This window comes from Dreissena polymorpha, chromosome 3 (genome assembly GCF_020536995.1).
Source record: "Dreissena polymorpha isolate Duluth1 chromosome 3, UMN_Dpol_1.0, whole genome shotgun sequence".
Lineage (NCBI taxonomy): Eukaryota > Metazoa > Mollusca > Bivalvia > Myida > Dreissenidae > Dreissena > Dreissena polymorpha.
In genome coordinates, this window is record NC_068357.1 from 89,806,502 (window position 1) to 89,818,528 (window position 12,027).

Genomic DNA, 12,027 nt, shown 5'->3' on the forward strand with positions numbered 1-12,027 from the left:
GCGCATCACTGAAACACAGCAACCAAAATAGTTAAAAATTGTTAAAAATATATTATATAATACGAACCATAGAACCCGCATATCAAAATTTTACCACAAAGAAATGAAAATGCTGCATACAAAATGTTTTTACCACTTAAACGTTGCATTTTCCAATAACAAAAAGTTTTTTTTAAATATTCATCAGTATATACCATGTAAATACATATTTTACAAAACGAATATCAACTTGTGTAACCTAGAAGAAGCATTAAACCACATAAATATTTCAATTTGCTATACAAATATTACTTGTAAACCCCCAAAACATGGACATATGGGATTTTGCAACGTTTGACACGTTTTTTATGTTTGAATGTAACTGCGAATAGAATGCATTTTCACAAAAGCCTGTGTATTGCATTGTCAAAATATACGGTCACATGTGTTTGTTCAACTTAAATGCATTAAAAAAGTAATTGTCTTTTTTGAACATGATAAATGCTTTCTTAAAAAGTTAGAATGTATAGTGTTGTTTATTTGAATAAATCAACACATTTATTTATTAAAAACATTTACACTCAGGCATTTGCCATCTCATAACTCATTTCAATTTGATTGATTGTTTTAATAAAATAAAGAATTATTTGGTTTAAGTTTGAACTCAAATAACATCGAAGACGAATTATATAAGCAAAAAGTAATTGTATTGATTGAAATGTTTCCTGTCGCGTCAATTATTCTACAAACTATCAAATAAAGAGGGCACTCGAATCAAATTAAGTATTCAATACTTTACTTTCAAAGATAAGATAAGCTTCGGTATATACTTAAAGGAATTCGCTCATCAAAATATATCTGAATTCCCTGACAATATTTACGAATCTCGTATGATAAACAAGGCATCTTCCCGTCTTAAATAATTTCTTAAAGCGGGACTGCACGATTTTTATATGTTTTAAATTGTAATATATTGATAAAAATATGTAACAATAACACAAAATATGCAAGAAAAATTATACATTGAAGACGAAGTTCATAAAATGCAGCAAAGACAAATTAGCGCCCCGAGCCGATTGTGACGAAGATATTTTGTACATATTTTCCTACAATAACCGAAGCATTCGTCTTTTTATTAGCATCGGAGTTAGTGTTCGTGTGTCGTATGAATAGATATAGTTGCAGGAAATTAAAAAGACCCGTAAAACTAAATTTAGATTCACATCGTACATGCATGATATACATGCTGGCGAATTCGACTGTACAGACATTTTCGATTTCAGAATAAAACATCTGGCTTATTTTGCATTTTTCGACACATGTTCTTCTTAACTTTTATTTTAATTTATTTTGAAATATATGTATAATAAGTTTTTTACACAGTTTATATAAATTCATAAATATTTGACAAAATCGTGCAGTCCCGCTTTAAAAATAATAATCAGGGCAGTTAAGTTTGCCGAAATGTTTCGCGTATCTTTCTATTGTTATGTGTATCTTCAATGAATATAAACGTTAATCTGCGATAACACGAAACGATTGTTTGGTCATTGTGTTTCTAAATCTGCTTCTATACAATATCAAAAATATCAAATAAATAAATGTTTATTTTATTAAAATTTTGACAGTTGTATACACGCGTTAAAAATAAAACATTATTACAGCTTTCTTTTGATGTAGCTAAACAACGGAAGAACTTCTATCGCCCTTACATAACCACGCTAAAAACAAACTGTTGTACTCGTAATCTTAAAATGCTATAAAATATGGTATTTTTTAAATAAAGATTAGTATTTTAAAGCAAACATCATACGATTAAGTGGCGTTAACTAAATGACTGTGACTAATGGTGTTCTTCACTGAAGTAATGAAACAGAATTTACTTAAAATAATTCGGTAGAAAACATATTTCAACTTATGACATCGCATCTGATAAATAAAAATAAAAAGCATCTTATGGTTATATGTACAGATCATTTTGTCACGCCTTTTTATGTAGATCCTCAATAATTTTTATGAAGCTGTCAGTATTTGGTCGTGCTAATTTAGCGATTTCGAGTGTATCACGTCTCACCCATTCATGCTGAGGCCTCGTTCTCAAAATGTATTCCGAGTGTACTTTGATGTCAGTTCCAGTCTGCGGTTGGTAAAGAATATACCAGGTAAGCACTGATTGATCGACAGAATTGTTTGTTTTATGTTCGATTGAATGATAACGCACAACATTTGGAGTTTTAACATCAAATAAAAAAAGTTATAATAGAAAAAGTAAATTACATTGTACAAGTGGCAATGCCATGCAAACAAGCTTTATAATGGTTCCTTTAAAAAGAACATTTGGAAGAAATGGACAATGCCCTCTCTATATAAATTCATCGAAAGGTCCCATTTAAGGCAAATAATAGTTTGCCTTCATAATAAACGCTAAAAACCGTATTGTCTATTATGTTTATGATTGCAAACATCGCTAAGCATGCCCTTTTTAATTCCCTTTAAATTCCGGTTGAGGTTCGATGTCACGGATGCGTGATATATTAGAATTTATTTTACTACTTCAAGGTCCAAGCTTTACAGAAACACACCGCTCATCCGAATAAGCACATTGTCATTAATGACAAACATACATGTTTAAGCAGATGTCTATGCTATGGCATTGACAGTAACAGAGGTTTTTTTCTATAGTTGTGTAACAATGTGTATTTATCGCATGTTTTTTTTTAAGGAATACACAAAGGAATATCAAATTCCAAGCTTCTATGGTTACTCAAACGCTTTATCAAGTGTACAGTCACTTGCTATGTCGTTTATTTCAAGTTAACGCGTTCTTAGAGTTAAATCAATAGCTTCAGGAAATAATCACATACTTAATCTCAATTATGTGTTGCGGATCTGTGACTTAAACTGTTAATTTTCATTTTTCAATTTAGAAAGAATGTGTGTACAATACCAGTAAACGAATATTTAAAAGCTATTCAAATCCAATTTTGAACCCGATGATATTAAAGGCATAATTTGAGTACTGATATTTTACGGCGTGTGTTTTGATGCACTATAAGAAATTATTGCAAAAATATTTATGCAAATGAAATTAAACAAACCTTTAAACTGAACTAGAGCTTTCCTTACTTTGGAATCAAAATGTATTTAAACATACGTTTAAAAAAATCGAAATGTTTCGCGGTAAATATTTTAGAATAATAGTATGGTTCAAGTTTGTAGTAAGAGATTTCTTACTTGAAAATAACATACAGTGAGACATTGAAAACAAATTGAAAAACAATTTCTCGAAATAAAAGCGGTAGGATAACCAAGCAAGATGTCCATAGATAACCGGGCTATGACCATATTCATTAACTATGCAACAAATGCTTTTAACAACGTTTCATCAAAACTTTCATCGATTAGCTGTAAATGTGAAATCGTACACTTGATTTTGATATCATGTTGCACATAATAATTTTAGCAGATTATGAAGAATGGAGTCAATTCATTTACAAAAGTTATGCTTTCTACTTTTGTTATATAATCGGCTATCATTTTTTTTATTTATTAACATTCTATTGTATTCATTACAGCGATCTTGATAAAATCCAGAGTATGACGCATGTGCCTTTCTTCATCAAAAGGGATAACAAATCAAGATCAAAGAGTTGGGGTATTGTACCTACGTACAGTTGGTATTAAAAAGTAGATGTTTGTTGAGCATTTTAATTGTCAAATACCATTTGTGAATATTAACCATTGATCAGGTATATTGAATGGATTGATAATAAATGACAGGTGTTTGCCGTCGGATTATTATCTAATACATCTATTGCACATAGTGATTTTTAAAAGAATATGTCAAATCGTTCAGTTATCACATGTTTTTCTCACTCAGAAGTAAAACAACACTGAACAACGTAAGTATTTAATTGCAAGAAAACATTTATTTTAAAGTCCTAATACATAAATGTCAATACACGCTACTCTTAATAATTCTCCATGACAATTTTACGACTTTCGCTGTTGACTGTAGTTGCTTTCCGACGATTCCTGTCGCTTACATCATCATCGATCAAAATAAACCTAAACAGCACACTATGGGGGCAACGGGTGAATTGTCTTTAACCCATTTAAGGCTTGTGGACTCTCCCATCCTTCTAAATTGGATCAATTTATTTCCTAAGTTAGGGATGTCTAGTATATTTATTTCTATATTTATAATATCTCTTACAGAAATTCCTATTAAGCAAATAGCGCAGACCCTGATGAGACGCCGCACCATGCGGCGACTCATCTGGGTCTACGCTGTTTGCCAAGGCCTTTTTGTAGACGCTAAGCATAAATGGGTTAATGAAGGAATACGAAGTGATGACTATAAGGATTGCCTCCTAATTGAAGTTGAGTTCAACTTGGTGAGGCCACATCGGAAAGCGGTCGGCGGATTATATGAATGTCCTTATTGGTGTATATTGGTGTATATTGGTGTGTGTATATTGGTGTGTGTATATATATGTGCATATATATATATATATATATATATATATATATATATATATATATATATATATATATATATATATATATATATATATATATATATATATATATATATTCACACATATGGCCAGTTACGGGGTCTCTGATTTAGAAATAGGTTATGGGGTTCCCACTTTAAATACATGTATCTCCATACCCTTTTTTATCCGATATAAACACGAATTAAGGTATATAGGGGTACCTACTATTATTATTGTATATAAATACGTCATTTATTTAACGTCTTATACAAGGAAATATATAGCGAACTTATTTGCGAGGTATATACAATTTCAATTTCAGACCTGATTGTGGTTTTCGATTTAAGACCTTATTGTGAGATTTGATTGCATTACCTCCCCTACACCCCCCTCATAGTAATTAAAGGAGCCTAGATTGCGGGGTTGTATATAGACCCCGTTTTTTATATTGACCTCGTAAGTACAGTCTGAAAACTACAGAGACCGCGTAACTGGCACTATGTATTGGTATATATATATATATATATATATATATATATATATATATATATATATATATATACCAATTTGTCAATATAGAAAGAGCGCGCAAGCCATTTTATGACATTCTTTTACAGTAATAAATACCATCACAATAAACATACAAACAGTCCGCGTTCTGTTCTTACAAGTTCCCTTGTAAAAATGTGAGTAATCTGATTGCATTCATTTCAGGTCGTTTCACAATAACGAAACTTCTTTTACTAAGATGTTAGGTAATGTACCATTTTGTTTCGAGACGTTATTTGAATTTACTTACACACTATTTTTAAATGCTTCGCTTGATTATAAGTTGACATAAGAAATAATTTTTCTGGGACCGTGTCAACGTGTCACGTTGTAAAGGCTCGTTTTAGTATTTGTACCACTTTATACTTAGGTATATTTGGTAATTAAATAAGTACTTTATACTTAGGTATATTTGGTAATTAAATAAGTACTTTATACTAAGGTATATTTGGTAATTAAATAAGTATATTATATTCAATGGTAGTAAAGGATACATGCAAGAAGCTTGTAATTCACTGAATCTTTATTTTAGTGTATTTATTGTAACGAATACAATGAACTATGTGCATTTTTTAATAAACGCTATATTTTGTTATGTTCTTTAACGATGTCGTAAATTTATATAACGTTTTCCCTTTATGTATTTCGGAATGCGCTTTAAATCAGATATAATCAGGTAATCGTTAACGATGGGTAAGACCGCGTATCAACTTAACCTTTACTTTTTTACTTGAAGCAGAATGCACTTACTTCAATGAGGAGACATAAGCTAAAAGAATACGTTCACTGCATTGATGTATATACTTTCCATTTCTTTACTTTCGGTCAATTACTCTACAAACTTTCGGATAAAGTTGGTACTCGAATCTAATTAAACGTTCAATATTTCTCTTTCAAGGATTAGGGACGCTTTTTGTACATACTTAAAGGGATTGGTCAATCAAAATATATTTGTATTTCCTTTACACTATTTATGAATCTCTTTTGATAAATGAGACAGCTTCTGCTCGAAGAATTATTGCTGTCAACGTTAATTGTGGAGCGATGTGATGTATGAGTTGTGCTGAATTACTCTGTTGATCTTTCTATTGTGATTGTGTATCTTCTTCTATTCACTATTTAATGGAGTGAAGCCTTGAAAATATGCAAACGTTCTGTTTGTTAATATATTCGACTGATGAAATACCAAAATTATTAGATGATTGAAAATATTGGATTCCTCCATCCAGGCGAAAGCATAAAATGAGATCATGGACATTTTAGATAAAAAAAATATACGTAAACAGTGTGAATTGATTTTTCCCCTCATTTTCAATAAATAGCTATCACATAACATCATTGTCAAATGTTTAAATCTGTACAAATAATGCATAGGATTTGAGTACGGGAGGTGGGTAATTACAACATTAACCAATCGGATGGTAACCGTGAGGTGTATTTCTTTTGGCCTTATTGGTCGGCGTCTGAACATCGTTGATCGGATGTATATAAACCCCGATACGGTTATCGTCGAGACATTGCAGTCCTTTTGAAAGAAGTCAGCTTTAAGTATTCTAGTGAATGTCGCTGCGTGTGGAAAATTGAAAGTGAATTCATCCGTGTTTCTGATTCCAATGCAATCCAATGTGTCTACAAATGTAAATGCCTAGTACACATGTTCAATACGAATGTTTAACTGCCTGGTATTAAATACGGATGTGGTGAACGATAAAGCTGCATGTGGGAAATTATTAGTAACGGATTCAGTGAGTGTTTTATTTTTTTGGAAATGGAAGGAAATTAATATCAATTAAATAAAAATTAATATCCAAACCCCAAGAATACTTAACATAACGGATCTCTATTAATACCGTTCAGTCAACGGGGAATGGCTCAACTGGAATATGTTATTTGTAACGTATAATTCAATTTTGGATTGGATTGTATTATATCTAATCTATTGGGTGTGACTTAACAAAAAATAATATAACTGAACGTGCAATTATAATGGTGATAAAGAAATTATTGCGTGTATTCGTCCTATGTATCAATATGTTTTTGATAAATAATGTGCTTAATAGAATTCGTTTTATCATTTGTTGAACATATAAAAAGCGTATGGCAATCGGAAATACGTTGTCAGTCAGTGTGGGATTTCTCCCGGAGGGTCGGAATGACGTCCCTCCTCCCACGAACATGGCCTGTATGCCGGACATCTTCAACAAGTTGGACGCCGATACAATCGAGAAGACGCGAGTACTAAACTCGCAACTGGACATGCGCCTGAGGGTCCAGGAAAGGGTGCTGAGCAAGCACCGGTGCGCTGTCGAGCAGAGATACGTCAGAGAGAGGGACCGGCTGCGAGTGGATCTTACAAACATTTCCCGGCGTCTGCCGAATTATTCGGCATTGTCGCAGCTTGAGAATAAAGTCAAGACCATCATAAATAAACGGAATCGAGGCTTCAAGAAGCACGATTGCGTGTTCACAACGGAGCCTCTAGACATGGGTGGATTAGCGGATGATAAATTAGATAAGCCTTTCTGTGATAGGTTTCTCACGCATCATTTGCCGACTAAATCAAAGTTTTACAAGGACGTACTGATTTCCGTTAAGAAAGGCAGCGACGGTGCGACGCGAAATGGGCCGACGGCATTACGTTCGCTCAGAATGGAATCGTTACGTAAAGGGAGCGTTACGTTAAATGGTATCGACGATTCTTATGTCAATTTACGTCAGGGGATCGTTAAGTCTCTGGACGATTCTTACGTTAAGTTAAGATTAAACGCGCATAATGAAGATGACGACTCGAAAACTGTTTGATAATGGTGGTTTTAATTTACTTTCGTTGTTTGATTTTATGTATTTATATTATGCCATTAACAGTAATGTTCCTTTTTACTTTTATTTCTTCTGGTTATTCTTCATTGTTAACTGAATTATTAAATGAACAGTATTTTACACTGTTTGGAACCAAATAAAATTCGTTTAAACCTTTTTCAAAGCTAAAATGTTTTCTTTTACAAGCTATAAATGCAGACAATTGTGCGAAAATGTAACTTTCATCTATCTACATTTTACCGAGTACAAAGTGTAGTTCTATAATAAATTGACAATTGTTAAAATAAAACATTAAAGTAACTTGCTTTATTTGAAATCGTGTATTAAAAATATATCCGTTGAATATTAGTACATTTGTATCCCGTAAACACTATGCACAAGTCATAGAGCATGTACATACATTGAATTGATCTAATTGAAATGCAAATTGCACATGATCCATTAGAAATCCAATTAAAGTGGTTGATTGTAATATAATACATTAGCCAAATGAATTTCGATTGTTCGGGTACTACAGTTATACCTGGCAATATTAAATATTTACTTAGGTGTGTGTTTTATACAATTATGAATAATCCGCGATGCTGTATGCGGACGGATGAATACCATCAGCGCGAAAATAAATTGAATCGATAATTCAGTTACTGTCAAACGATACTTTTCAAACAATAAGGGACTTCACTGCTGATTTATTTTAAATCAGGGAATCAATAGTCTGAAACAACAAACGGATAGGTAAAAGGATGTTATATAACATCAAGAAAACGTATATATATACAATGTTAAAACTTTTGATTTTAAAACACAAATCTACGAAAATGTTCCCTCGACCTATAAACGCGTAATTTCTAAAATTACATTAAAATATATTTGGCATTTATGATCAAAAATATTATTGAGGACCAAAATTACGATTTTTACTTGTATTATTGCATAAACGCTATTTATAATGCCCTCTGGCGGGGTGCAGAAACTTGGTAAACTGAGGGCTTGAACGGGAAAAATCATGTATTAACAAGGCGATTTACGTGCCGTTCAAGCCCTGTTATGTGTTTTTCATATCCATAAACTGGTCCACTACGACGACTTTCCAAGCATAAATGGGGAATTTAATTAGCACCAGTTTCATCATGCATGCAGGGATAAAGGCAATAAATATTTTAATCCACTTTTCAAATTATACCATATGCACTCCCTTGACAACAGCTTTATTGTATTGGCAACGTTAATGAAGTTTAGGTTATTTAATCAACGAAATATTTACTCTGTGAAAACAATGACTCATTCTGACGATATATTAATCCGTCACGACCAGTAAATTCCAAAATAATTCCTCATTTCTTACTTTGCGCGGCTGCATTTCAAATTTTTATTAATCCACTGTTTAAACACATTTGAGATCGAAAACTGACTAACGAAGGTTAAGCCTCGTCATTTCTGATGATGACCGAGCGAGGCATATGTAAAACACAACCTTGAACTGTATAACGTCATATGAAATAATCGAATTATTTTGTCGATGTCAAATGAACAAGCCTCATTGTTTTCAATGTTATTTTAATGATTTTGCTATATGTGATTTGTTTATGCAATAATAGCGAAAATACACATTTTCTCGGACATGATCATCTGCGGGCGCTCTCAAAAGATTTTTCGAGCGCCTGCAGATGATCATGCCCTCGAAAACGTGTATTATCCCTCCCTATTCAGATACGTGTGAACGCATTATTGTAAAAAGTATGAACGTATACATAAAATGCATGTCAATCATCCTAACTTAGAGTCTATTTATGCTGGACCCTTTTTGAATAGCAAACCATAAATTTGACCAAAATTATTTAAAAAGTTATTCAGAATCATGTTTGGATTTCTGATTTTCATATTCTTCAAATTGTTCAATGTGTCAATTGACATCATAATTTTCATACGTGTTTAAAGAGGATTTTAGACAAATCTTATCTGGATGTATTTTAAAACCTTAACTCGAATCGTTTTGCGTTGTAGCTCAAACACTATTGAGTAATACCAAATTCTAAATAGGATTTGAAGGACTAATTCACTTTGAGTTATTCACATTCGTATTGAGCTTGTTGATAATCGCAATATCTTGACCAAAATAGCAGATTAGTTCTCAACCCGTTTTCATGAGGGATGTTATGTAAAAAAAAATCGGATTAAGAATGCTCGTTCCATGAATTTTTACTACGGATAAACGGCAAGGTGTGAGTGATTGAAGAATCCGTTTTTATTAATATAAAGTTTTTAAGCATAACACCTATGGGATGGTGATTGGTGTATAGCGTGTTAAGCAATTTCAAATGTGTGTTGTATTATTTTTAAGCGCTGAAATACGAAGATTGTAAAAAACACGACCATTTAGTTATTTTGATGACAAAAAACACTGTGAACTTCTGCAAACAATGTTCGTGCGATTGTAACGTTTGGTGGATTGGATGGAAAAAAAGTTATTTAAATAGACTTAATAACAAAAATAGTATCGTGTTGTGTAATATGTGAGGGTAAAACCAAACCATATATTAAAAACAACTCACTATACGTGAAACATGAATGTGTTTAATGGTAATTGCTTAATCCCATAATATAAGCGTTATTATTCGTGGTTATTAGTGTGAACGGGTGTATCTATCAATACCCGTAATGATTGGTATATTTGTGTCGGTTTATTTTCTTCATGACAATTTTCATTCTTATTAAATCCATAGTGATTGTGCACTTCAAATCGCAATCGTGGAGCCTGCAGATCGCCTTTCATTGAAGGTGGGGTTTATCCCCGTGAGTCGGAGCGACACACCACCACCCGCTAACCCTGCCTGCTTGCCCAACATCTTCAACAAGATAGACGCGAAGACGGTCGAGAAGAAACGGGTGATGAATGCCCAACTGGATTTAAGATTTAAATTGCAAGAACGAATGTTAAATAAATATAGATACGCAGCAGAACGCGCATATTTTCAAGATTTGGTCAGGCTGCGCGCGGATCTTAGAAACGTGAGACGGTGTTTGCCCCGTGCTTTGGACATGCCGCTTTTCAAAACTCGATTGAAGAACAAAAAGAGAAATAAACGTAGTCGAGAGGCTAAGGAACATGAAAATGTGGTCACTACTGAGCCCCTTAATATGAACCATCTCGCAGAGGAAAGCGATCAGCTTTCAGAAGAAATAAAATTGCTAAATATTTGAGTAATGCGAATATGCATGCTGCTTCAATGAAAACTGCTGTTTCGGCCTTTCAAAAGTTGGTCAGGTCATTTGAAGAATTGTGGGAAAACATCGGAAATAGCAAAGGCAGCGGTCGCTCAGTAACAAAAAGTCAAGAGCTTCTGAATAAAGATAGGCTTGTCATAATACGAGATCAGAACACATGCTAAGAGGTTGAACATGGTGGTTTTCCAAGACTGTAACAGAAGATCACAAGCGAGTTCTTTTCAGCATTAAATGCGTCAATATCAGATATTGATTGATATTCTCATATTGAGCACCGTTTGCGGACGGCTAATACAATGAGGCGGATTAAGAGTGATCTCATTAGCGACCATAAGATATTCAGTTTACGTGGACGTCAACAAGTCAATACAGCTTTCAATTAAGACGATTTGAAACGCGGATTAATTGCAAGTCATTATCACAGTTTTTTTTAGTATATCATGGTTTGTTTGTTTTCTCGTTTGTCTCTGTCTATTGAGCTAACTTGTAATGTAAAGCAAATTTGTGATGTATTTAATTTCATAAAAATAAATTGATGTATGGTTACATAATATCGATTCCAATCTTTATCATCGCACAACAAAAACAAGCAAAAACAATATTATTCCGAAAAAAACAACAGCATCCACTTCAATGTGTGGTTGTTCCAAATTAAACTAATTTTATCAGCCAGTGCTTTTAATAAGAAAGGTGCGCGTGTAATTGTTTGTAAACTCTTTAGAATATTGGGGAAAAAATCATTTCACTCCATTAAGATGTTCATCAATATAACCTATTAAAGGCAATCGAGGATTTACATGATCATTCCACAAATCTACTTATATCCTGTTTGCATAACTAAAGGGAAAGGACCATGTAGCAAAACACTAATATCTTTGGATTGAAATGTTTTATTTGTATTCGCTATCTTTCAATTAATGTGAAGTGTCTCTTCTACGAATACAAACAACCA

At 32.9% G+C, this 12,027-nt stretch overlaps 1 protein-coding gene across 1 annotated transcript; it reads left to right on the top strand.

The window, feature by feature from the left end:
- Window positions 1-6,560: 6,560 nt before the first annotated feature.
- On the top strand, window positions 6,561-8,007 carry LOC127873511 (uncharacterized). Its single transcript, XM_052417393.1, has one exon. It carries the CDS (start codon window positions 7,128-7,130, stop codon window positions 7,830-7,832), a length of 705 nt encoding a protein of 234 aa, XP_052273353.1. The 5' UTR covers window positions 6,561-7,127; the 3' UTR covers window positions 7,833-8,007.
- The last annotated feature ends 4,020 nt before the right edge of the window (window positions 8,008-12,027 follow it).